At 37.2% G+C, this 27,553-nt stretch overlaps 2 protein-coding genes across 3 annotated transcripts in view; one reads left to right on the top strand and one right to left on the bottom strand.

The window, feature by feature from the left end:
* The window catches only part of LOC129732403 (uncharacterized), a 596,785-nt gene extending 574,796 nt beyond the window's left edge, over positions 1–21,989 (top strand). For both annotated transcript variants that reach the window (XM_055693256.1, XM_055693257.1), the window contains exon 25: positions 359–21,989. In XM_055693256.1, coding sequence (XP_055549231.1) covers positions 359–1,026 — 668 coding nt within the window. In that variant the 3' untranslated portion in view covers positions 1,027–21,989. The remainder of the gene's footprint in view (positions 1–358) is intronic.
* Positions 21,990–22,674: 685 nt separating this feature from the next.
* On the bottom strand, positions 22,675–24,874 carry LOC129729348 (importin subunit alpha). Its single transcript, XM_055687865.1, has 4 exons — positions 24,678–24,874; positions 24,534–24,605; positions 23,056–24,468; positions 22,675–22,991 (listed from the first exon to the last, which is right to left on the bottom strand). Exons 2-4 carry the CDS (start codon positions 24,603–24,605, stop codon positions 22,896–22,898), a joined length of 1,581 nt encoding a protein of 526 aa, XP_055543840.1. The 5' UTR covers positions 24,678–24,874; the 3' UTR covers positions 22,675–22,895.
* Positions 24,875–27,553: the final 2,679 nt, after the last annotated feature.

Genomic DNA, 27,553 nt, shown 5'->3' with positions numbered 1-27,553 from the left:
GAAGCCAGCATACCGCAGAACACACAAGCTATTTGCTTGAACTATGTAGAAAATGTTCAACTCAAACGTAGAAATACAAAAAAAACTCCTGGTTCCGTTCCAAAATGGCACTGTGAACGTGAAGTTGTTTCCATCTATTTCAATAATCTCTACAGTCGAATGAAAATTGTGCAGCGAATAAAGTTTGCTCGGAAACCTAAAAATATACCTACTATTAAAATTATACTATGTGCTCTGATGTTGGGTTCGATTCTGATTTTACCATTTCATTATTATTTATTTTTTGCTAGGTGATGAACTTAATTTTTAATACGTATACCCTTGGCACTGTATGCACTAACAAATGAACCAATTGCAGACAGCATCATCCGGGGCAAAGCGTTGGACACACATGGCCAGTCTGCGAGCAAAATATCATCCCCTCCGATGTCGCTCTTCCTGCGGCAACAGCAACATCATCAGCAGAACCCACTGGTAGTGCTGGGTGCTGCTGGCCCTACACTTATTCCCGCTGGTGCCGCTTTTCCGGTGACAACGGTGGCCCCATCGGCATCGCAGGCCTCCGTCGTGGTAGAGCACCATCAGCTTCATCCAAAACCGCAACCAGCGACGGTGGAACCAGTCACTGCACCAATCATAACGGTGACTGGAACCGAAAACCCGGATCGCATCGACGGTATGTTGGATCGTATCTCGCACGATCTGGACTATTTACTCAATCGTACCTCTGAGGTGCCTACCATAGTACCTATTCAGCTGCGGCAATGCAGCACCAATAGCAGTAGCAGTAGTAGTAGTAGTAGCAGTAGCAGTAATAGTACCAGTAATATTGTAAATAATAGCGGTAGCGGCAGCACTGGTGGAACCGGTAACAGCGGTTCAATCGGTAGCTTTACAGGACCAGCGAGTGATAGTAGCAGCAACAGCGCAAAAGTAGTGGCACCCTATCAAAAACCGCCACTGATTGCTTCTTGCCACAGTGTTCACGAAGTAATTATTGAAGAATCGGAGGAGGTAGATAGCTAAATGTGCCACCCGGCCTCATCGCACCGGGGAACGGATGCCCTCGTTCAAAAAAAAGTCCGTTTTTACATGCTCAATATTATCGTTCGATATGGCTTTGGTTTGGAATGAATTGCAAATGAACATATGACTCGTTTTGCTTCCTGTGTAGATTCTTACAGTTGATAACTGGCAACAGCGCGAGAAAAAAATTCTGGTCGTCGCATTTTTCTTGAGAAGGCTACTGCGATACGATTTCAGTAACAACGATTTCAATTGGTCGGCCTGCGACCAGACCGAACCAACCGCCATTTTTGAAAAAATTGGGATTTTAACACCAGTGGATGTTAAAATTGATAATCAATCTTTCATGAAAAAAAGAAATCGTTAGAACAGTTTATAATGGTATTACAACAAAATTTCCCTGCAGCAGCTTGTAGGAAACATACGGAGTAGTAAAACTTTGATCACCGATTACTCGAAATAATGTTTTTGGCGCTTGGTTCGGTCTGGTCGCACGCCGACCAATTGTATAATTTGGAGCATTATCGTGTTTCAAACGTGCTCATCTGAATGGTTTCTGTTAAACATACGGGTTGACTTTCGTCCACAACTAAATTTTATTTCGTTTTGAAGCCATGAAGTCAGATAACCGCAAAATATAAGTGTTATTTAGGTTTTATATATTTTAAAGCAAAGAATTAATAGGAAAGTTTTAAAAATACTCTGACAAATAAACATTTGATAACGGATTCCTTTTCAACGATTTTTTTGTCAAGAATCGCTTCTCTAAAAAACTTTAATTTCAATTTTCGTCGATTTCTTTTTCAACACTATTGTGTTCACCATACATACCCAAAACCTACTGCCTGAATAAACGACCTAGCAATCAACGCACACGGCAAGATACTTTTTTCTAATTTTTTCACAATTATTGACTATGCTGAATATGAATATGTTTAGCAAAAATGTTTAACAATACAACAGTGTCATTCTCTCCACTCTCTTTCAGTGCCTATAAGAATAAGTTCCAGATTTACACCTTGTTCAATGAATTCTGATACAGTTACAAAATTCCTAATGATATGCAAATGAAGGGTTCGAGGCAAATGGCCAAACGAGTGATCGAAGCATTGCTAGAAGAAAAGAAAAAGGTGTTCCACATCAAATTGCATTACAGAAAAAAACTCCGTAGAAAAATACCCATTGGGTATTTTCTCTTGCAAATTTGGAGTAGAAGTAGTTTAGTGTGTATTGTGTACAAAGTATTTTTATCGCTGTCAGTTTTTCGAAAATTTACCACACATGAAATTTCTAAGCATTTTCTATTCAAAGTACTTTTTATAGCGAACATCTACAGAAGATGTTTTGGAAAAACCTCTCTCTTAGTTAACTTTACCAACTTTAAGCTTATTTCGCTGTCGCAGGCGGCGTTTTATCTCGAATCTTCTGGATAACCGCTTTGAACTATTTCAAGTAGAAAATTTTATAGTCAGCAGGCTTCGACATCATGTAGGACTAGACAAAAAAGTCTACTAGATTCACATTTTGGTCCGGCAAATCTGTCCATTTGTGCTTATACCAGCTCTGAACCAAGTGATTAACTCCAGAGTTTTTCGATGATTCGGGCCTAAAATTTTCTCCTAAACCTCCGTTTTATAATGAAGAGCATGAGGCCTTTGTCGACAAACACCAGCGGAAACTTATTTCGGTTACAAACAACGTTCAAGCCATCACTAAATCTGCACTCTGGAATCGAGGAACACTCCTTTTGAACTCCGAAATATTGTCTCTTTCTGCTTCCTACAATCAATTATTTTGTGCATTGTGTGACTGCTTCAGGATAAATAGTTTCTTATCAGAACAAATTAATATGTAACTAGCGCACCGTGAAAGTATATTTTCACTCCATCGAGCCTTTTTTTGAGGACTCAGAAACGCCATGATATTCTCGCTTCTTATAAGCCTATCATCTAACGGGGCCAGATTATTTTGGACAGATCCAATAGATATATTCAGATAGTTAGGAACCGAATACCTCACAATTTTGCCAACTTGCGGCGTCCATGCAGAGCGTGATCGGTCAGATCTTCTAGGGTCTTGAAAAGAGAATTTCGATGGTTTTATGAACGAAGTCTCGCTCAACCTCACACGATTTCAGACGTTTGAAAATTATGCTAAGGCAGTCACCGGCCAAAAATTACTTTACTACGACTTCCCGAAATTGCTTCATCGCTCATCAAAAACAAAACACAACTGACAGGCGATCAATGCCATGCGGATTTGAGAGTGCATGCATAGAGTAAGGACAATCATATCAAATAGAAGAACTGCTCCATTATTTATCTCATCAAGCCGATATTCCCGAAGAATGCACGGATTAAACACCTAATTTCCACGAAATCATTGAACAAATAAACAAAATACGCTTACGTGCTCTTATGGAATCGTTCAGCATTTTATATTTAGTAAACTTAGCTAGATTTATCCTGAATTTTGTAAAACAAACCATTTTTCACAACGCTTCCATATCCATCTCAAAACTTGAATCACTGCTCAATTATTCATTACACGACGCCCCTATATTCATCACACTGTTGAATGAATCACATTATCATTAATGAACGTAGCCGCAGCCTGTCATAGTAGGTTACCTAGATATCCGCTGTAGTTGTTTACGTGCAAAACTGGTAGCCTTGGTAACCACTGCAGTGCTCTCGATTTATGTCAATTATGTCGGAATAATTCAACATTTTCAGTATGATTTTTTCATATAACCAGAAACTGATTTGGCAACTTTTAATTTTCTTCAACGCAGTGAAAACAGATGAAAATACATACAGTTGAAATTTAGGAATTGCAGAAATTCATCTCATATATTTCTGCTGATTCAAGCTTATTGTTGGAAATTTGAGGTGAACATTTCAAAGATTATAGTATTCTTAGTGTAGTGAGTGATTTTGTTTGGTGATTAAAATAAAAAATGGTCCGCTTGTGATGAAAAAAACTTTGGTTGGCTGCTGAACGAGTCCCGTTTTACCCGTATAGAACAATGCGCGGATTTTGTTTTCTTAGGTAGGTGATTGAATTAAATGAGTTTTCGAGTGCAGATGCCCGACTATAATATCAAATTTAGAGCTTTCAAGTGAGTTTTTGAGGATTCTACTTAATGAGAAATCTAAAGTGAACTAAGAAAAATACATTCCATGGATTAGCAGATTGGTTTAGTTGTAAAATAAGCGATTTTTCCTGTTTTCAATTGTGTTTTCATGCTGTATGAGATGAATATATAGGCTGAGATGAATAATGGAGCAGTTCCCCTACGAAAGGAACCAGAAAGACAAACACTCTAAAATTTGTATTCGAACACGGTGTAGAGGGAAGGAAAGCTATGCTCATAAAAACTCTCGCCAAATTTTGCGTCAACCTCAAGATACAACATTTCCACAAAAAACAGTTTGAAATTTCTCCATTTTCATGAAATAATTATGCTGATTTGAAAATGTCTGTAAGCCAAAGAACAACCAAGAATTGATTCTCAGGATTTTCTGGGTCTTAGGGAATCCAAACAACAAAATCATAGTGGTATTGTCTTTTTTTTTCTTTTTCAATTATTTCTCAAGAACTTTTTTTTTCTGGTAAACGTTATGGGTTTTTCTCTTTATGTTTGTTATTACAATATTCCTATTGTTCTATTTTAAGATAATACTAGTTTGAAAAAAAATATTATTTCAAGATTTTCGTGGTAATGGAATGAACAAGTATGAAAAGGAAAGAAATATTTTTAAGAATATTCCAATCGAAAAACCATTATTATGAATCAACTATAGCAGCGGTTCTCAACCTGGGGTACGCGTACCCCTAGGGGTACGCAATAAACTTCAGGGGGTACGCGAAAGAAAAATCAGTAATGGCGGACAAAGCCATTTTCCTTTATAATACTTCACTTGTTGTTCAAATTTCCTCTTAAAACATTACTGTAGCAATCAAAAAAACTATAGTTCAATCTGGAACCTGAACTAGACCACCACAACATGATCTACTACTAGGTAGTCTGTCCCATTCTGCGAGAACATTTCAAGCCAGGGGGTACAAACGCGGACAACCAAAGGTTGAGAACCGCTGAACTATAGTGACCAAACTCGCAAAACCGTAGACATCCATTGGATTGTTCTATGGCTTGAACAGTTATCAGACATTTTCAAATAAATGACATTGTTTGGTGAAAATTGAAAAAACGATCTCGTAAAAATGCTGTATCCCGAGATTGACTTATATTATTTAAGAGTGATGAGTGTTTTACGTGAAATTTTCCGAGGAACACGATGAAACTATCAAATTTTAAGAAAAATAACCTATCTGGCAACATTTCTGACCACAACTATTTTTTTCTGATTCATTTTACTGATATTCTTTATAAATCATCTAGTAATTTATTTTCAGTCGTCTGTAATCTATAAATTGCAAGAAAAAGAAGTAGTTTCCATAAAAAATGCGTTATTTCGCAACAAAACTGGATTATACGAAGGAATCCCCAGTCTTTCCTTCCAATTTATTTCTTGAAAGAAATATCTACAGCTTTTGAAATATGTCTAATTTGACAGCAGCTCTTCTCTCATAGACTCTTTCTTTATAATGAGTGTCACTGTGAAAGTGCCACACTTTATTTATGCCATTAAATTAAAACAGTCAACAGTAGATTTTCGTTGCACCTTTTCCGAACGAACAATGCCTTATGCTAAAGCTTGTTGAAAGCAGAAGCTTTCTTCTTTAAATAATTTCTTGGCACAAGGCAGCAATTTGTCTTAAACGACATGTTGTAGATAGTACTCTTTATTAATTTTCACACTCCTGTCGATGAATAGCCGTGACAACTTTCCTCTGTTGGATTGGACATTGCTTCCCCTCTTTTATCAGCTAGAATATTACGAAGACATGCTCCACGATCATTCTACTCATTCAAAACAGCCTCTAACGTAAACAGTTTTTCATCTCAAATATGCTGTGAGTAACGTGCATCTTCAGTAGAAATCTGGCAACCCTGTCGACAATATTTCTGCAAGATAATCCGTGAATATTTTGTTTCTTGAAAGCTCCGTATCCACGATCATTTTTGAATACTTTATGCACAGTATTCCCAGTCAACATTTTCATACGTATAATAATGTTTTGATTCCAATATCCGCACTCATATGTATCATACAAACTCGCAATTGATGCGCAAAAACAGGATATACGTACTATTTTGGAGGCGATATACGTAATGAGGAATAATGGTATGCAATTCATTGATATACGTATTTATATATGATAATATCCGATAGAAAGTGATTTGTTTCACACTGTTTTACAACTCTAAGCTTACAATCGTAAATCGGTAAGACTCCACCATGATATACAATTGAAGATGAATTTCTGCGCATGATAGAAAGCGTGTTGTACGATTTCGACTCCGTCGAGCTACATTTGCGATAGTTTTCATACATTGATATACGATTTGTGGTTGACTGGGTTACGACTCATGTTCATTTCACGAACCATTTAACTTGCCGACCGACCTTTAACCGCTTTAACCGCTGCTGCAGTCCACACAAACCGTTTTCTAGCCGGTTTTCGCTTGGGGACAACCGGGCCAGTTTTTCGAAACGTTTGATGGTCCTATACACGATTAAACTGTTCAAACTCAGATGTGACTACTTCCTTCTGATTTATATATAGCACATTCCAGCAAAATGCAAAATCTAGATTTGTTCTCTACTTAAATCCATGGCAATTTTCTTCTGAAAAGGTGAAACATGGTATTTATCACTTACAAGTAGGGTGGTTTCCCGGTAAAACAAAAACCGGTAAAACCGGTAAAACCGATTTTTTTTTTCAATACCGAAATACCGGTATTGGAGAGACGAAAAAACCGGTATTTTTGGTATTTTTCTTAAAATGGAAAAAAAAACTTCCCACAATATTCATAAATCTTTGTTAAGCTAATGAATGCTTCTCACTTAGGTAGTCGTTACAAATCACATGACGATTTATACAGGGTGTAAGGTAGCTCACTTTTAATCAAATCCTTTAAGGGATAGAGGACCCTATTTGATGAAAAAAATTCTGCGCATATGGTCAAAATTTAACTACTGCAGAGTGATTCTCTTCTTCTAGTTTTCGGTTATGTTTACCTTTAACGAGGTCTATCACAAGAAGTGTGATAGCTAGCTCAATTCTGTTGGTTTTCTTGAAAAGCTGAGAAAATTTCGTAATCAATGGTGTCTCAAAAATGTCGAATTAGGAAGAACAAGAAGCCTTTAAAAAGGAATAAATATGAAATCAAATGTTTTTGAGAACTTAACAGCAATTTTCTCTCTGAAATGTGGAATAAACATGGAGTTTGTTGTTAACCAAATTAAACATTGGAGTCTACTCTACTAGTTGTTCTCTGACACCAAGCACCTAATTCTTTTAGTTTAGATACTATTTCACTTTAAAAGCAATCAGCCGCGCCTTCGTTTAGTGTGGTAGAATTCACAATTTTCTGCTCGTTTAAGGCAAACATAACCAAAAACTGAAATTAGTGAATAACTCTGCAGTAGTTGACTTTTGATCATATGTGTAGAAGGATTTTTTTCATCAAACATGGTCCTCTATCGCCCCTTGAAGGATTTTAAGTGAGCTCCCTAACACCCTGTATAATATATACATTTAGACAGAAGCAACATTATATATATTAATTTTCCCTCACCTATTTACCAATTTTTGTTATCTTTTTGTTTGTTCTGCTCGGATTCAGACAATGTGTTTGTGTGTATCGATAATATGTCAAAAAACTTCATATCAATAAAGCATTTATTTTTTAAGTAGAACAGCTTATCTCTTCACTTACACATACTCACAGAGGCAACGCGTGGGTAGGTTCAAAACCTACCAGTTTAACCACAAATTATGAGGCAGTAATTACAATTATGTCAGCGTAAAAACGCAAGACATTATTCATTTTGTGCTATTTAAAAGTAAAACTAAAAAAATTATAAATGAATATAAATTTGGATTAGGAATTTATTTTTTGTTGAGACAAGTGTTTACAGGATGAAATAATCAACCAATAAATATTATATCCTAAAAATTACTGCTCCTTGAAAAATGGGAACTTTAAATAGCTGTAGCATGGTCAAAGCTTTGTCGCCCGTACCGCAGCGGGCTTTTATTAGCAACTAGCTGAATGTACCCGGCCTCACTCGTGTACAAGTTTCTGCTTTTTCTATAATTTTCTATATTTTTAAATATTTTTCATCAACCTCTCATTTCAAATATTTATTTCTATTTCAGTTACAAACTTGTCCATATGCCACATTTTTCGTTTCTCCATTAGAAGCTAAAGTTAATGAAATAATAATAATAATAATAAATAATTTGGACGAATTGCTTAAAAAGCATCGAACAGAATAAAGAAGTATTTACCTTCGATTCATTCGGATTCGTAAAAAGTAAATTCTGGTCTGATCGTGATTTCTTTTTTTTTTTTATTTCATTCATATACTCTTCTCAACAGTTTCAAATATTGTTTTTCTACGAAATTTAATGTTGTTCACTAATTCGAAACTAAGTTTTGCGATGTGAAAGAAAATTTAAATAAAAATCTGCATGTTTTTTTCGTTATTACATTGGTTTCGAAATTATGTTCTTCGTAATCATATCACTAGATTCATTCATTGCAGTTTTTCAAACACTGTTATCCAGTGTAGTATCTGGATCGTATACCACAAGAGATCAAAATAATGGTCGCAGAGGTCCTAATCTTAGAAAAAAATCTGGATCGTAATGAAGCAGAGGTACTCATAAATGCAAAAACATAATCATGCAGCGACACGTCCATACATAGATGCAACCTGAGACGCTAAGCAAAAAATAAATTTCAAATCCAAATTTATGTAGGTAACGTTTTCGGCAGTGGCTTACTTCGGCAGGTTTTTGCATAAGACTGCGGCAGAAAACCACTACCGAAGACGTTCGGCACCCCATATCTTTAATTATTTTTCAGTTTTATTTTTAAATAGTACAGGGAAAATGACTTGCGTTTTTTTTCGCGGACAATCATCATTACTTCCCCGAACTATGATTTTAAGAACTTTGTAGTTGAAAAAGTAGGTTTAAGGACAACGAGTCACCCCTGGTTTGTATTAATCCGAAAGAAATAAAAATACCGGTTTTATCGGTTTTTATTTTTATGAAAACCGAAATACCGGTTTTTCGAAAAGTCGGTAATACCGACCACCCTACTTACAAGTAAACTATAAACATGTGTCGCAATCAAAACAAACACAGCTGATTAGTCGGGCCGACCTCCCGATATATTTTGGCACTCAAATGTGTGTATCACTTCAAAAGTGATACCCTGTAATACTAAAGCAAATTTAAGCAGCAATAAACGGGCTCTTTCAATTTCGCACTAACCACTTCAATTATTTCATCATTATCGATTTTATCATTCTTATTTGGGGATGTGAGGCGAACCAACTGCCTCAAAGATTGGTGCTATGGTTATTTCGTTCGCTTTAAAGAGTTCTTCAATGAGATGGTGAGATGGTATTTAACCAGTGCTGCTTGTAATCTTGGTCACTGCTTGGAATCTTTTTCATTTTCAACGTGGAAAATATAAATTTCAGCGTAAGCACCAAAATCTGCACAAGGTAAGTGTAAGTTTTGTGAATATAAAACGAAAATTTTCAGCACTAAGAAAAAAAACCGAAAATAGAAGAATAAGAAACTAAGAGACTGCACTGCGTAAAGCTGTATTCATCAAACTGCTCATTGATATTTGTGATGGTCCTGAAAAAACCGTTTTTATTATTCATGTGGACAAAATTATTCATAAATAGTTTGCCAAGCAAACTATTTAGTTCACATTACTCGCGCTCAATTCTGTTAAGTGAACCCTTATTCAATGAAAAATGACCATAAGAGATGCATGACATGTGTCTGTCTATATGTACAAATCTGGAAGCCATATACGTACACTGGGAACAAAATTGATTACGATTTATGCCAACTTCGTAGGCTATCTTGAATGTTCTCATATGAACCTTCAAATTGTATTTTATACGACTTAGAAGAATAACGTATTTTGCTATTTTATTCAACACGTTTAATTACTTTATAACTTAAGATTGCGGCTTATAAGATTCGAATTCTAAACCATACGAACAAATTTAATGTTGCATCTTAAATAATTCAGCTCGATATGCACACTAGGGCGTCCCAAAATTGCATCAAGTCTGGAATCCCGGGGGCTCACCCTCTAGATGATAGAAAATGGTGTTACGAACAAACTTTTGTTCGGCGGCAGCTCTAGAAAACGATGTTTTCAACTGACCCTGATGACTTTTTTGTAAAATATCGGTTTTTCTTATGTTAAATCCAAAAAACATGTTCAGTTATTCAATTTTCCATGAAACCTAAACTTTTTATATTTTTTGCAGGTTCATTAGGGCCCAAACTATAAGAGAAATATTTATTTCGGGTTGTTTATCCGAAAAAAAATTTTAATCCTTTGGAAAAGAGATTTTTCAAGTACATTTTGACATTCAATCAATAAAAGTGGGTATCAAGCCTATTTCTATCCCAACTGAATATCATAAAAAGATAGAAAATTTTATGGGGAAAAACTTTGCCAAAGACTGCCTAACTCTAAAATAACTTGATCTTGAGTTACTCGTGATTTACTGTGGAATAAAAAGTTGCATTTTGATGTTTTCCAATACTAAAATGTTCATTTGCCGTATCAGATAGTATTATAATTTCAACTAAATCTCCTACTACTCAAAGGACCTGTTCTGCAGGGTCATTGATAACTGTTAAGCTACAACATTTCGCTTTGGCATCAAGATAATCATTTCTTTCTAAAGGGTGATTTTTTTGCTATTTGGTTTTTCGTGTATTAAGATTTGACAGTTCACGCGGGAATTCTGACAGCTGTCAAAGTATAATGTACTCAGTTTGGTTTGCCATTTCACCATTACGCCTGAACAACGCTTACAAATAATCGAATTTTATTACCAAAATTCGTCCTCTGTGAAAAATGTTTTACGCGCATTACGACCATTTTATGGTCGTCATAATCGACCTACTGAGCAAGTTTTGTGCCACCTTCCTCTTCGAGTCATCATTAACATTTTTATCAAAAAATACCAGGCTAGCATTGACCTCCGGAAGATACCACAAGAGCGGTCTGCAGACCCGGAAAATCTCCGAAATACCGTGCCGAAGTCACCGGAGATTGCGGGTTCAAGTCCCATCTGGAAGAGATTTTTTTCCTAATGTTAAGTCACACTTTCTGTCCTTGTTCATTTTTCGCATCCTCGTTAAATTACATACATTTCCTCCCCTTTTGTGAACTTGATATTATTTATTCAATTTTTTAGTCGCACATCTAAGCAACTTAGAAATAACATTTTTATACAACTTCTAGTTTGCTGGGTGTACATATAACACTTTTCCTTAGTTGTTTATTTTTTGCTGATAATCTATAGATGTTAACATCTATAAGAAAAATTGAAACAATTTTATTTAACAAAAAAATGTCTAAAGACCCTAAAGATGCTCTGACTCCTTGAATCTTATAGCTGCCAAGTGCCAATGCATAACAAGTTTGATTTTCCTCCAAACTACATGATAATACAACATAAAACAGATAATTGTAATATCATTTTATTGATCAAATTTTGCACAACTTGTTAAATTCTAACATCAACCTGGTTACTTAGCCTGCGAGAGATGTAGTCGTACTAGTTAAAGTGTCCGGGTTTATCGCTGTCCTCAGAAAAGTTAGATATTAATACGAAAGCTGTCAGACTTCCTAACTGGTCTCGAGGTACTGGTCTAACAAGCCAGTATGTTCAAATCCTGACTCGAGAAATGTCGGTTCACATTAGTTATCAACAACTATTTTTTGTCTTGAATGTCAAAGCAATCAAAAAAGATTGATTTTCAGAATGAAAAATTGGAAGCTATGGCATTCGGAGAGTCACTAAAGAACATCGTTTGGTAACTTTGCTGATAAACCAAAATCTGCTGCTAACCAAAGCTGCTAACCAAAATCCAAAACCTATTTGTAGATGAAAACTTTACCACAATTGCTGGGTATTCATGAAGAAATTTAGTGCCCCGAACTTCATATCACTGAACAACAAATAAACGGATATAGATTGCCGGAAACTCAATCACGAATCTAATTTCGGCCTCAAGCACATATGCATGAGATCCTAACATTGATACAAATAGACAACGCAGAATCAGACGTACGTTGACAACAGAACACCATAGGGGTAAACAGGGTAAGACCGCCCTGCGGGGTAAGACCGCCCACCGTAGTTTTACTACCAAGTTATAAAATAATTGAAAAATTTCTTTAATTTTTCTATTACAGTATAATTACATAACATTTTGCACGTTTTTTTGTTTTGATAGTGCACGAACGGTCGCAGAAATAATCAAAAACAACCTTTCAGCTGGCAACCAGTCAATGCGCTATTGTTTTGCGGCAACGGGACTTAAGGTTTTTCAGTCTAAAAATCTGTTGTTTTGTTCGTGAATATACGTTTAATCGCTCGCCTGAATCTATCTTCTGTCGGAAATATCAAAGGCCGTGAGTAATCTTGTAATTTTGACTACTTTTTCGGTCAAATATGAAAATGTTCCACTGGGGGTAACTATACAAGGGGCTGGCCCACTATACAAGGGGTAAAACCGCCACGAATCCAACTGCTTGTTGTTTTACTTCAAGACCCAAATGCCTCGACACTACAAAGGGAATATTTACAGGATCAGTAAAGCAACTTCAAGCCACATAAGACATCGATGTTAATCGACCATTTTCGATTTGGTTGAAGCTTTTCTAGTAATATATTTTAACAAGACTTATTTTTGAAAAAAGTAAACCTGTTTGAAAATGGTGTTAATGAACCAAAATAATTTCAGAGCCAGGACGGTGTGTTTGATAGGTATGACGTCTCCGGCAGAATTGAAAATAGTAGTTTTTTACTTTCGAAAGAAGTACAAATTCTAAAAAAATTTAAAGAAAAAATATAGAAATAGAATCAACAATATTTTTTTTTTCAAATTTTTTTGAAAAAAACATGTTTTTGCCTGTAAAATCTACAAAAGGTAAGCTAAAATTTTATTGTTGTTGGATCATGGAGTAATAGAAATATGAATAGCTTAATTTTTGTGAAGAATTTTTTGGGAGGTTTATTTGGTGTATAGAGTCGTTGGTAATTTTGTTCTTCAAAAAAAAAAAACAGAAAATTGAAAATATAAATAAAAGAAATAATAATTATTAGTATTTTTCTATACATAATAAGTTTTCAAAAGAATTATACAGATAGGTTTAATGAGTTTTAATTTTTAGCTTAAAGATAGGTATATTATGAATTCAATATCTTGAAAACCCCCAATTCTGAAAAATATATTTATATTGAAAACCAAAAAAGTTACCTAAACATTGATTCGAACTTGAATAATCAGAAAACAAAATAAGTTAAAACTTAGAAAAAAAATTTTTTTTTTAGATTTTTCACAGTGTATATTTTATTTAAAAAGAAAAAAAATACCATCTACAACTTTGTCAGAGACACTATACCGATAGAATCAACCGTTTCGGCCCTAAAAATATTGTTTATCCTCAAAAAATGGTGGGCGATCTTACCCCGCTGGTGAAATTGCAGCCGCAACTTTTTTTTCTATAAACAGAATTGCTTAAGGGGGCGGTCTTACCCCGCTTACCCCTAGTTAGAATTTACTCTTCGTATAACTATACGTCGCACTTGAAAGCATTGCGTACGTACCAACCACCAATCGAAACAATGTGCAATTTTTCTCATGTGATACATTTCATACTAGCGACAGCTGGCAAGAAACAAATGTTTAGCAATGTTGGCAGAAATTTAGTGCTAATTGTCATAGGCGTAGCCAGAGGGGGCAGGGGGGGGTGGCTGTTGCCCCCCCCCCTAAATGTTGACATTGGTGCAGAATTTTGTTTTCAATAACTCTAATAGCACAAAACGACATCTTTAGCCCATAGAAACATCTGTGTAAAGTATCAGCCAGATCAAAAATAATTGATTGAAATGCTTGCGCTATGTTGCGTGGAATTGCACAGGTTTTTCAGTTGATCCACCAAGGATATTGCAGCGACAAAAGTGCCGGGCAAATTCGCATGCATAAACTAGCTTGGAGTATTGGAACCGAGCTGTGATAATTCCTTACCTTGATTCTCTTGTAACCTCACTGGAAACACGGTTCGATGAAGATAGTGCACCTGCCTACGCGTTGTCCTTGCTGCATCCTGCTAACGTAATACGCATTTCGTTGGAAGAGTTCAAGCGCAAAACCGAAAATTTCGTAATTTTTTATGAAGTTGACAATATTGTTGAAGAAGTGGAAGTTTGACATTAACATTGCAGCAGCATGAGAGCAGACCGTAAGAACTTGTAAGAGTTGGATCTCATAGACCTGCTAGCGAAAGCCCGTTCTTTCTTCCCTGCGACTGAGAAAGCAGTTAAAATTGCACTTGCTCTACCATGGAAACATGCACGATTGAACGCTCGTTCAGCACAACAATATTTGAACAGCGGTTGAGTGCTCTCTGCTTGCTGAGTGTTCATCGGCAGATGGTCAACAACAATCGTGAAATGTCACATGAACCGCTTCCGGAACGTTTGACGTTTGATACCCGAAGACTGTACCTTCGCCGCATCATTCAGCTGGCCTGCATCGTTCTCGAAGAAGTCCTGGTAGCGGTTAAACAACAACATCCAAACGTAACTCCGTTTTCTTCGTCGAAGACAAACTCGATGATGTTCGAAGAGAGGGACTCCAAAATCTGCTCCGAGGTTTGATACTGACGCTGCTGCTGGACCGCTATCCGCTGTAAAATTAGGGCCATCATGTGAATCATATCTCGAATTCCCGGTTGCGGCTGCTGATCAACTCTATCTTCTGCCATGTTCGTGGATTCTTGAGATCCTCGTCGCCAAAATAATATGTCCAAAGGTTAAAATGAACTCAAAAGTTTTTAGTAAAGAACATCTATTTATATTCGAGGTTGGACAAAGAATAATCAAATTTTCCACTCTGATGTCAAGGACAACTTTTCACTGGTTGCCTTGATGTAACGATCACTAAAGACTAGTATTTATTTCTATTTTTCAAAACACACTAAAGTCGCTTTTTACGCGGGGGATACGTGCCGCGTAAAAAAACGCGTAAATTCCGGAATCCGCGTAAAAATGGCGTAAATTTCGGAATCCGCGTAAAAAAAACCGCGTAAATTCCGGGATCCACGTAAAAAAAGCCACGTGAAAAGCGACCTTAGTGTACCATTTTTTTACTTCTAAAATTTTGAAGAGCTTGCCCCCCTCTATTTGAAATTCTGGCTACGCCCATGCTAATTGTACAAAATTTTTCATGCAATTTCGGACTTCTTCAAAAAAAAATAGTAAGTTCGAAAAGCAAAGAGAATCATGCAATCTTGTATGATGTTTGGAAATAAGATAGAGGCAAATATGATCAAACGGTAAACCTCTTTTTGTATTCCCGAGTTTTTGCTTGATTTGCTAACAACGTTTTCTTACTACTTCACCCCACGATTATCTTTTTTGTTTCTTGTAGTGTGTAGGTTCATGATATATTCTCCGGTTCTTAGCTTCTTAGCGAGTATTGAACGAAAAATCGTTCAAACTAAACTCAATAGGTCATGGCAGCGGTTCTCAACCTTTTTTTGTTCGCATACCCATTGGCGATATTTTTCATATCGATTGTACCCCCTGGCAGGCCCGAATTTAATGGTGCTTTTAACGGGGGTCACTTCACGGTGAACAAGTGAACAAAATCCTATTACGGGACTCACGTAAGTGAGAAAAACGTCGCAACGTGACATCTGCCGTGAAATCTGGATTATTATGAGTGTCATATCAGTGAAGTGAAGACGGAAAAAGCGACGTTTCGCGGATGTATTAGAACTGCAGAAAACGTCAGGATCTGCTGTTATCCAAAGAAACGGAGAAATCGACTTTCCGGGACTTAGATATTTTTGAGCTGGGAAACATTCTCATTTCACTTTTCCTCTTCTCAATTTCAATTCACTGTCAATCTCACTTCACGGAGATAATTTTTGTCACTTCACTTGAAGTGGAATCGGGAATAGGTCTAAAAAAGGAAAGTGAGCGTGAGAGTGAAATGTATTTCACCGTGAAGTGACTCCCGTAATGAGAACCAATGGGGGGGCCCCCTAGTCCTGGGCCAGACGTGATGACAGAGCGGATACCTTTTTTGCTGGTCACCTTCCTGTGAAGCATTATATCTTTTCAAAATTGAAAACTTTCTTACCTCCAAATTTTTTGAGAAAAGAGGGCCCTCCACCATCTAAATCCGACCCTGCCCCCTGGCCTTAAATGTTCTCGCAGAGTGAGAGAAAGTAATGGTAAATCATGTTGTGGTAGTCTAGTTTAGGTTTCAAATTGAACTATGGTTTGTTTGATTACTACTGTAATGTTCTAAGAGCAAGATTGAACAACAAATGAAGTATTATAAAAAAAATGCTTTGTCCGCCATCACTAATTTTTCTTTCGTGTAGCCCCTAAAGCCTTTCGAGTACCCCCAGGGGTACGCGTACTCCAGGTTAAGAATCGCTGGGTACAATTACTACAGAGAATCTTCACTGTACTAGGGTACACTCTGTGGAAACTAAAAGGATCATATCACGTTGGGAGGGGTAGATTTCAAACAAAACGGGGATGTAACACTGGTCGACAAAAGCGAAAAACTGCTGCCCTAAAGCTCAAAATAGTTGCCCTACTAACAATCAATGTGACATTGGATAGCAATGCAGCTACGTAGTTAACTTTTCCTTGCTGACCCGTAGGTTTGAAATCTGCCTTTGTAGCAAGTTACGTACAGGCAAATAGTGAGAAAGCACCTCCACAGAGCGAGTCACAGTTCATCATACTACCTGCTTACGTCAGGTCAGCATCTATGCTCTCTTGCACAGTTTATTCTAACTTTTTTATTGATTGAATCTTAATAGTATCCCAGGAAATAAAATTAGTGACAATCGACATTTATCGGTAGTAAAACATGATTTCAGGTTGTGATCTGTGATAACGTGCTTTAAAGAGAAAGACTGTTTCTTTGAATGAGTGATCGATAGTCCAACTCGAGAACCTCCAGCTGGATCGAGCTCAACAAGTAATGATACTCATTTATTTTGGGCACCTCTTATTTAGGTTAGTGCATATCGAGTACAATTCATTCTATGAGACAACTGGGGTGGCATCAACAAGCACAATTTGTTAACATCAAATACAGCGACCGGTATGGGTTTCGCTGTTTTTGGTAAAAGTGGTCTCGGCTAGAGAAACCAAAAATAGAAAGACAGAAGTTGTGCTTCTTCAGGCGTAATTATAATGTGCCGCCTGTACATCTTACTATGGATCTCATGCTACATTATTTTACTATACTACTTTCTCATGCTACACTATCCCCCTCAAAGAGAATAATGTAACAGGATGGAATTATTGTAAAGGGGCCGTTCCAAAACCACGTGGTCATAAAGAGGGGGACGGGGGGTTTATCAAAAGACCACGAAAGGCCACGCACGGGGGTGGGGGGGTTCACGAAATGACCACGTGGTCTTTTTTCCTGACTTATAATTTATTGTTTCCACCAAGTCAAGTCAAGATTGAAGCTTTTGCATTTTAGTAATATAGAATGTACTGTAAGTTCAATAATAAAAATGTAAAATTTAAAGCGAACTTTGGGCACTTGACAAACGAAAAGACCACGTGGTTAAAGTCGCAAGGGGGGGGGGTTAGCCAAAAAACCACGAAAGACCACGGGGGGTATAAAAAGTGACCAAAATATTACCACGTGGTTTAGGAACGGCCCCAAATGGTCCTGCCACAATTGTCACAAAATCAAATTTTTTTAAATTTTTTTTATTTTATTTTCTTTTTTTCTCGTCGTTTTGTATTTGTTTTTTTTTTTCTTGTTTTGACATATTTTTCTTTACAATATTGAATTCTAATTCTAAAACTTGCTTAGTTTTAAATCAATCAGTTTTTATTAACAATTATTGGCTTTCCTGCAGTTGTTTTTCCAAGTGCACTATTTGGTTTACATATTGATAGAAATTCGTCTCAGAATATATCAATACTATAAATTAGTTTGTTACTTTTTCGAAGTTTTCTTGTGGAAGGTTTACTTTTTTCTAATTATCAACTCGAATGTTGAATTGTTATTCAATATTTTATTGAATAAATATCTCTTTCAACTGCATCGTCACTTTTGCGTCATGGCAAACTGCAAAATCTGGCCAACATTTTACACTATGATGACAGCGGTAAATGTATTTTTCCGTTTTTATCGATGCGATATACGATGTAAAAGACTGTGGAAGTAAAAGCAAATTACGTGCCAAATACTTACCTTCTTACAAAAGCTTTTCAACAAAAAATGATGTCTGCCATGTCGACATTGTTTTCATTCAATACTGAGGTAGAATTTTACTATCCAGTTACACGTTTCTATCGCCGTCCATTATGACGCAAAACTTATTCTTGGACGAAATTGTAACGAGGACCTTTTCGGTTAATTCTACTTCTTCTTCGTATTTAGTGTCAATCTTCCTTTGGCACGCTAGACGCGGACTTCGAAGGTCATTTTTGTTTCACAAAACCATTCTTTTAGTTGCATCTCCGTCGAGGTTTGTCTTCAACGGAACCACCTCTCAATACTTTTTAATTACATCACGCACCACCTTATTTTATTCATTCTATCAACTTTCCCAATACCAGTACCGTAACAGAAGACCGAGGCCATCATTGGATTGCACGTCATTATCCGATCAGAATGAAAAAAGGCAGTATTTCCGGATTAGCTATAATATCTCATTCAGATTCATTTTTGTTGGTAAAAGTACACAGGAAAATACAAAACTGAATCAAATTATGTTATTTTATTGCGTTTCTGTAGATAGGGCTTCGGAACTGTTCTGTAATGTTCTTCTGATCGGGTATTTGGTGAAAAATATTTCCATTTTTGAAAAAAAAAAACGTGGGACGTTTTATTATTTCGCACTCGCTTTGACAACTGGATGTCGAAAACAGGCTGCCAGAGACAAAGGGAATACACAGCAAACACAAATTATGTGAATAAGAAAATTTCTTTATTCCACTGTGTGCGGGCAAAACCGCCGAGGAATAGTAAAACGTCATCGCCATTTAAAGACGCAAGTAAGAAAGAGAGGCCAGATAATTGTTCACGAACTTAGCACGTGCGGTGGTGGGTTGAAGCTGACAAATTTTACAGTGCGCTTCGGGCAGCACGGCAGGTCAAAACTGAGTCAAAATCGAGCGAATAAAGAAGGGTTTTGACAGCAGTTAGTGCGCTTCCAGGTCAAAACGAGGTGAGCTGGTGGAATAAAGAAATTCGCTATAAGTTTTCAGTGTGTTATTACTTTCTGGAACATTCTTTGTGGAACATTGGCGTAATTCGATACGGTCAACAATTTTAAAAATGCATAACTTTAGTTTCTGCATTACTTGTACATCTTTGAACACAAATTACTTCAAAAAAATTTAAAGACCTTATTGCTTCTTCGGAGTATAAAGAGAGTATGTAAATACTGTGCAAAGTAACCACAAATATATTAAACAACCACGCCAGAACGATCGGTTCCGGATTTTCCAGAGCAATAATTTTAATTTCCTGTTTACATATAGGTGAAGGAACCGTAGGTCGTGAAAGGGATGTCATTGTACGCAGACAGGAATAAATTGATTTAATTTAATTAATTCCGGGTGTGGCTTTGGGCATTTCGGCGAAAAAGCACATCTAGCAGGCCGGATGGAGGCGGCGGGAGACACAGCAAAGTAGAGCATGTATGCCATGTAACAGGTTAATGTGCAAAAGTTACAACAGTAGCAGAGCAGCCATTTGGCGTGATTCTGTTTGCGGTTAATTATATCGGGTGATGAAAGTAGCAATTTTGTCTGCGGATGCCATATTCCAGAATTAGGCACTATAAGGCTGACGATGAGTTCTGGCAATATGTAATGATGGAACGAAACCGACATCGTTGAACGGTGTTGTTCAGTTCTCATCAACCCGAACGCGTTCTGGAGGTATAACCACAGAGGCTATAAATAATAATATTACGGGTGTAGGTTTGTTATAACGTGACTCCGGGGTGTAGCAAGGGTTGAAGTCGGAGGACTCCTCTCGACATTATGTTCATCTTAATAAAGTAAGGCTTCTCAGGGAACACGTGACAGATCCAGCAAAAAAAGACTCTTGCCTTTTAACAACGAAATATTGGATGGTGGACACAAACCAGAAACCGAAGAAAATATTTGAGGTGCATAATTGCGGAGCAACCACTAGCACGTGACAATGAACCCGCAAGCGTTGCTATACTGTATTAAAAACCAAACTAGACACATCAAGCGGTTTACGGTACGTGCTTTCCAAGAGTTTATAGGCAGTGAATACTATGATAATTTAATTATCAGTCAAAATGGCGTATGCGTTAATCAACGTGTCAAAGAGTCGTGACTTCTATGAATATAATGAGACCGATTAAGTGTGAATTACCCCTCTGTCTAGTTTAGCTGAAAAAAAAACTCAAGTTAATTTTTCTCAGTTAGATCTTACGTACAACCAAAAACAAAACCAGAAAAAAAACTTCATGCTTTATAATTTTTTGAAGTGAAAAGCACATTCATTTGGCATCCAGGAACCTCAAGCGAATAGTTTCGCAGCAAATCAATCAAAAATATAGATAGTAATAACTATGTACAGTCAGCCGGAGAACACTGGGCAACGAAAAGATCACAAACATCTTGTAGGTAACAAATCAATGTAAATATTGAATGTATTTTGTAAATAGTGACATTTTTAATAGACGAATTACTATGCTATAGACTCTCTTTTGTAAAAAAAAATCTAGCAAAACTCAACTAACGAACAGCAGTTCACTGTAATACTAACAAGTTTACGCAATGAAACGGTGTTCCCACTAATAACTTATTTTTGTTCTAGATTATATACAACCGAAACAGTTCTATACACGAGTGAAATCATTTTCTACAGAGAAAACACATTCGGTACAAAAATGAACGAAATAACCGAATTAATAATTTCTACAACTCTATTGAGCGACAAAAAAAAATCTGTTTCAGGAACAAATTAAACTCAAATTCGATTCTAGCATAGCATAGCATATTTGATCGCCCGTGTGTTGCCCGCGATTGACCAGAATCAGCTGAAATTGCACAAAGAACCGTCAAAATGGTGCCTAGGAGTAGCAAGCCATTTTCAGTGTACAATTCCTGGTGATTTTTCTTTTCACTGGTCAATAACGTAGCTGGCCACGCCCAATGCAGATCAATAGAGGAAGGGATATCGGGAGTGTTAGTTTAATACTTGTTGCTACTAGAGACCGAGGAATCCTCTGCATCATCCACAAGTATCAAAGGAAGGAATTAGTGTTAGTGGAAAGGAATTGATCTGGATCCATCGAGGTTGATGGTGCGATCTTTTCTACACAAATTCGCGCCCGATATGGATATTTCTCGGTCTCTGCGCAACCGGCCATCAGAAGACGATATAAATAGAACCGCATCACGATCGCTGTATCGGCATATAGGAGAATCGAAGTTTCTAGGTATCATCGGCAACCAATCGTTAACAGTCTGTATCACACCAAACTTCGCGTTTCATCCCGTGAACTATTAAAATTTACCTCGAAACGAATGAATTTCGTAAAACGTACCGCACGCCGAACGCAAACTACTGGTACCAGCTCAAAGAACCGTTAGAGCGAGTAAAAAAACCCACAAGGCACACCAGAGCATTAAACGATGTAATGGTCATTGAGCTCCGAAATCGCTGTATTAATTAAACTCAAATTCGATTCTGTACACAAAGCTAGTAGGCAGAGACAACCTGCCCAGAGAAATAAAATCGATGGGAAAATACCCTTACTTCTTTTTGCTTCCGAAATTCCTACTATATTAGCTGGAGAAAAAGCAAAGAAACAGCTGGTAAGTACTATTGCTTTCATCGAATATCCTCAACTGGAACCGTAGCAGCTAAGTATCGAAAACGTCAATCAAGTTGAACTGAAAGGGAAAATGTGCCGCAAGTTGATGATTTTTGTAGCCATCAGCCACGTTCACTCCTAGTTGCGATGGGTCAGCATTTTTTCCCTGGGTAAGTATACTTACTGGGGTTAACATTGAAAAAGTATATTTGAGTCACATAAAGGAACATGACAAGTCGGGTCTAAGTACTGGCAAGATATTGATATTCGATTAAGAAACTATACGATTAACGAAATGAAGAAATACAATGTTCTTTTGTGGAGCCTAGGGTAGCCGCATTATCTCGAATAAAATTTTCAAATTTTAATTGAATTCTTATTCATAAACAAGCAAATTTTGGAAGCGTATACTTATACTTGTTTACATCCGTTTTCGATACTCGAATGTGATTCATAGGTACGAAAACAAGATTAATGATTATTGACAATGATTTTCTTAAAAGTTGATCGACATTTTTATTCAAATTTATTACAATCTTAGATAGAGGACAAAAAAGCTTATTGTCATCGATAAATATTAAAAAGTGTAAGCTCTTAGAGTTTTTAATGTTTAACTTTCAAAATATTTAGACTATTAGGTACATCGCTAGAATAAACTGGATACATTTGAGTGATCCCGAATACGAGCTTGAAACTTTGACGATGATGAACGATAGATACCGGAAATTGGCAATGCGAAAACAAAGAACGGTAGGTAAATGATTCATTTTCCAGTCTTGATCTCACTTTAGTTGTTCGAGTGATAATTTTAGAAGGAAAATTTCTCACCCTCTTGCTGTGAACTTGGATTGAACTCGAGAGCACCGTTTACCTCTTTCGGAGCGTGCTCCGGATTAGTTTCATCCTGCGAAAAAATACAACAAAAATCAGAATACTTTTTCCACATATGAAGCTACCAATTTAATTACCGAATCAACAAAGTACGTCTCGATTAACTGCAGTGCCTTCTTGTAAACCTCCTCGTTTTCGTGGTTTTGCAAAGCTTCCAGCTTATCCAGGGCGCCTATTTCTTCAAACATCGTGCACAAATTCTCCGTTCCTCCAATCTTGTCGGCCATTTGGAAGATGTTCGCAATCCCACTCAAAACTACCCGCACCGTTCGGCTATCCTTCGCCACTAATAGATCACAGTATGGTTTCATCATCGGATACTTTTCCACTAGATGTATTATCTGTTCTGTCGAGCCCCCAGTTGTAATGTTGGTGATAGCCCAAGCCGCTTCTTTCTGCGATTTGAAATCGCCTTTGATTAGCACCTCAATTAAAATATTTATAACACCCGATTCAAAAACTTGGGTTATCTGCTGCTGATTCCCTGCGCTAATGTTAGAAATTGTCCAGGCAGCTTCTTTGACAATGCTGTTCTTACTGTTCCGCAATAGTTTACCGAGATATTGCAGGGCACCAGCTGCGAGCACGGAATCAGTTTGCGTGTCGTTTCCGGTTACAATATTTCCGACACTTCGAAGGGCAGGTGTGATGATAGCAGGATTTTCACATCCCAGCAATCGAACGAGCCTAGGAACAGCACCGGAGGCAACCACGCACTCAATCCGAGCTGCTTCATCATCCGTCACGTAAGAAAGAGCCCAGCATGCATCCGCCAGTACTTGAGGATCTGCATGATCCAACAATTGAGAGATAACAGGAATCATAGGTTCAATGCGATTAAACGGCGGCTGTGGGTTTTTGTTACGACACAGATTAGACATTAGCCAAACAATGTTACGAAGGAACGAAATTTGTGTGTCTGAACTTTGAACCAAATAAATAATAGATTCGACACTGTTGTATTCCAGCACGATATCACGAGCCTTGGCACCATCGCCGGCAATATTGCCCAGAGCCCAGACAGCCTGTTCAGCAACATTACCAGAAGGGGAGCTTAGCAGAGCAATGAAACGTGGGACGGCACCGGCATCAATGACGGCTTTAGTTTGCTCTGAGGTTCCTGACGCAATGTTTGTTAACGCCCAAGCTGCTTCGAACTGCAGGTCAACCCGGTCAAACTTCTCCAGAAACTTGACACAGATTGGCACGAGTCCCAGACCAATCATTTTGTCAATCGGTGGATTCTTCTCCCGACTCAACATTTTTCGAGCCGCTTGCACGGCAGCAAACTCCTTTTGAGGGTTGTTGCTATTAATGTATGTAAGGATTTCCTCAAACTTTAGTGCAATCGGACTTTGGGCATTATTCTCCTGAAGTGGTGAAGTGGCGGTAGGCTCTTCATTATGGATGTTGCGACGTTTGAACAGTTGATCTTCTTTCTTATTTTTACGCAATTCTACCGTGACCTCGTGGCGCTTTTGGCGAAGCTCCTATTAACAGTGTTGAAAATGGTTAACATGTTTTTAATATATTTCGGGCAAATGAGACCAATTACCGTGTTACTTTTGACACCATGTTTGTAGGCCGCAAGCCGATTGTTAGGAACGCCAGCGTTTTCAGTACTCATCTAACAAGAGAACAATAAACGTGCCTTTGTTGAACTTGTCTAACCTCTACCAAAATTATGATTAAAGCTTACCTTGAACACAATTAATTACAACGTAAAACAAATTGAAACTTAGCTAAACACATACAAAAATACAACGAACGATCACTAAAATCAGTCAGCTATTGAAACAACAGCAAATACACGGTCTGCAGCACTAGCAGAATTACACACAACTTGATCGAACGAAGCTCACTAACGGTTTGATTTGAAAGAAGATCGTTTATTCAAAAATTTTGATATAAAACCACTTTAAACGTGTTAGTGCGCTGAACTGTTGCGCGGTTTGTCGGAGTTGAACTGGCGCTCAATCAGCTGTCATTTGCCAGTCGGATTACGGATATACAAAACAAACGTGATTGTACGCCTTTTGCCTGCATTCGGGCGAATTAAAAGACTTTTGGAGATAAAACCAGCTGTAGGGATTTTTTACAAAGTTATTCATTTTTTTAATCAACGGTTGCTTCAATCTGTTTTGGCAAATCTTGCAAATTTAGCATACGTGCTTACGCAGTAATGTACAAAACAATTGCAAGCTAGCGCCAGGCTGTGAGAGTAATCTTTGTTTGCGATATTTATCGATTGTAATGCCAATTCCAATTAAGGGAACAATCATAAATGACGTAGCATTAGAGGTCTAAGGGGGGGGGGGGTCGGTGGAGGCCAAGCCAAGCTACGTAGCAAATTGAAACTAAAATAATTGTATTTTTTTCTAATTGTTCGTTTTTACTACTGTTTTATCTGTTTAGGGTCTTTTTCATTACCATTTTGTCTTTTCTTGTTCATTTATGTGTTTTTGATAATATAATTTGCAAAAAAAATATTTCAGGATGGGGGGGGGGGTGGTTGTTATAAAGCTACGTAATTATCTCGAGGGGAATCCTGAGTTTGTGACGAAATGCTACGATGGGGCATGGTGGGGGGGTGTCAAGAAAAACTTTAAAAAAGCTATTTACGGATGTTCTTTCTTGACCTAAAACATGCTGTTGACATTATTGGACCACGATGGGTTCGAATTGAAAATGGAACCGAAATATTTTCCACATACAATCCCGGTGCAATAGCACAGGCGTATTTAAATCCCACTTAATGTGTTGAGCTGTCTGTGCAGAACAAGCGTGGCTTATGAATACAAAAGTAGCTTTATATATATCATACGTTTTTTTCCGGTTCCCAAGATTGGCGATGCTAGATTTTTTTTACAAAAGCAAAACAAAACACATCGAGCTTCACTGTAAAAATAACTGTCAAAATCTAGGTCAAAATGGATGTAAAAGTTCGAAGCTTTGCGAAAGTTTTTCAAACTTCAAAGAAGGACGGTAATGTCTTGGTAGAAAATTTAGTCAAGTTAGTTAGTACTAACGTAAAGTACTGGAATCGTCCGAACGATGATTTTATTGGAAATTTGTTCGAAGTGTTATATCTGTTAGTCTGTGCTTATCCTTCATTTTAGTGCCCTATTAAAGAGCTAACCAGAGGTATGTTGTAAAAACTGCGGTATTTAAATTTAATGCAATTTATTTTCAACATCATGGTTCTAAAACAATTAGAACGTTCGTGCCCCTGAATATTTAATGTTGCAAAATTTGCTTTGTCACTCAATATTGATTTGAAAAAAGAAAATATGCAAAAAGTTTTACAGGTAAAACTACCCAACAAACAATTCTGGAGAACTTTGTGGTAAGATCGTATGTCTAAACGTAAACAAAACGAGTGAGTGAGATTTGTGCTTGTGAAGTACAAGGGATATAACCACATACATAAGACATACGTAACACTCAGGAAGAAATCTTCCAAAAAAGTTGGTACAAAATGAACTACTCGAATGGTACCACGCTCTGAATAAAATCAAAGTTTAGGTTGTTTTTTGAAGGGAGTGTACCTGCGCAGCCCTGCATTTGTCTCGCTCCTACTCGAAAAATTCTGCATTGATTTTGTAAACATCTTTTTGACTGTTCCTTATGGAATTTTCTTTGGGGCTCGATAAAGCCGAGAAAAAGAAAATCAATTTTGTTCATTATTTGTCGAGCAGTTGGACAGGACGAGGTACGGAGTACTATGGGGCAACGTGTACCAGAGAAAAACACCAGTGTTACGTATGTCTCATGCATGTGATATAACTCTCAATGGTTTTGTTTACGTTTAGACATACGACCTTATCACTAAGTAGTCGAGAATTGGGCTGAGTAAAATAGCTAATAATTTTAAAATAGCTGATTAAAGTCTGCATACAGGTGAAACGGATTGCCACAACGCTCAGGTTGATTTATCAGTTGAACAACCATTAAATTCACGTTTAAAAAAAACTTGTGAAATACTCTACGTCATTATTTAATTGTTGGCTGGTTCAGAGCTATTTCAATTTTAAGAATAGCTATTAGACGACGTCAGTTAAACTGGCTGAATAAACCAAAGATAACTAGAACAAGATACCTAACTCTCATATTTTTCATACATTTTGAACACGAGCGATTCTCGACGGTTAGTGCTGCCATCTAATGACTTAAATTCTCATAAAGTTGTAACTATGAACGAAACCGATTTATCGTGCATATTTCGTCATCGATCGTTGAGCTTTTCAAGATTGTATATGAAATAGGTGTAGCAGTTTGGTCAGCTCGACGCTTAAGATAACATGCTGATTAATGATATTGTCATTTTTTGCACTAAATGCTATTGCCATATTTTTAGCACTTCAAAGTACGTTTATATTGAGGGGTTATGTTTATTTCAGGTCTCATTCTACCAAAACTTACAGTCTGATATGTCGCAAACCTGGTTTCAGAACCATTGTGCATATGGCCAGATTCATTTTTGCTTTAATAACCTCGGCAAGAGTGGAAAACTTGGCTGTAGAGCGTGCTCATAACGGTTATCAGGAAGTTCTGATGGTACGCTTAATTTTAAAT

Source organism: Wyeomyia smithii, chromosome 3 (assembly GCF_029784165.1).
Source record: "Wyeomyia smithii strain HCP4-BCI-WySm-NY-G18 chromosome 3, ASM2978416v1, whole genome shotgun sequence".
Lineage (NCBI taxonomy): Eukaryota > Metazoa > Arthropoda > Insecta > Diptera > Culicidae > Wyeomyia > Wyeomyia smithii.
Note: the sequence above shows the minus strand (reverse complement) of the source record. Positions and strands in the feature narration are given on the sequence as shown.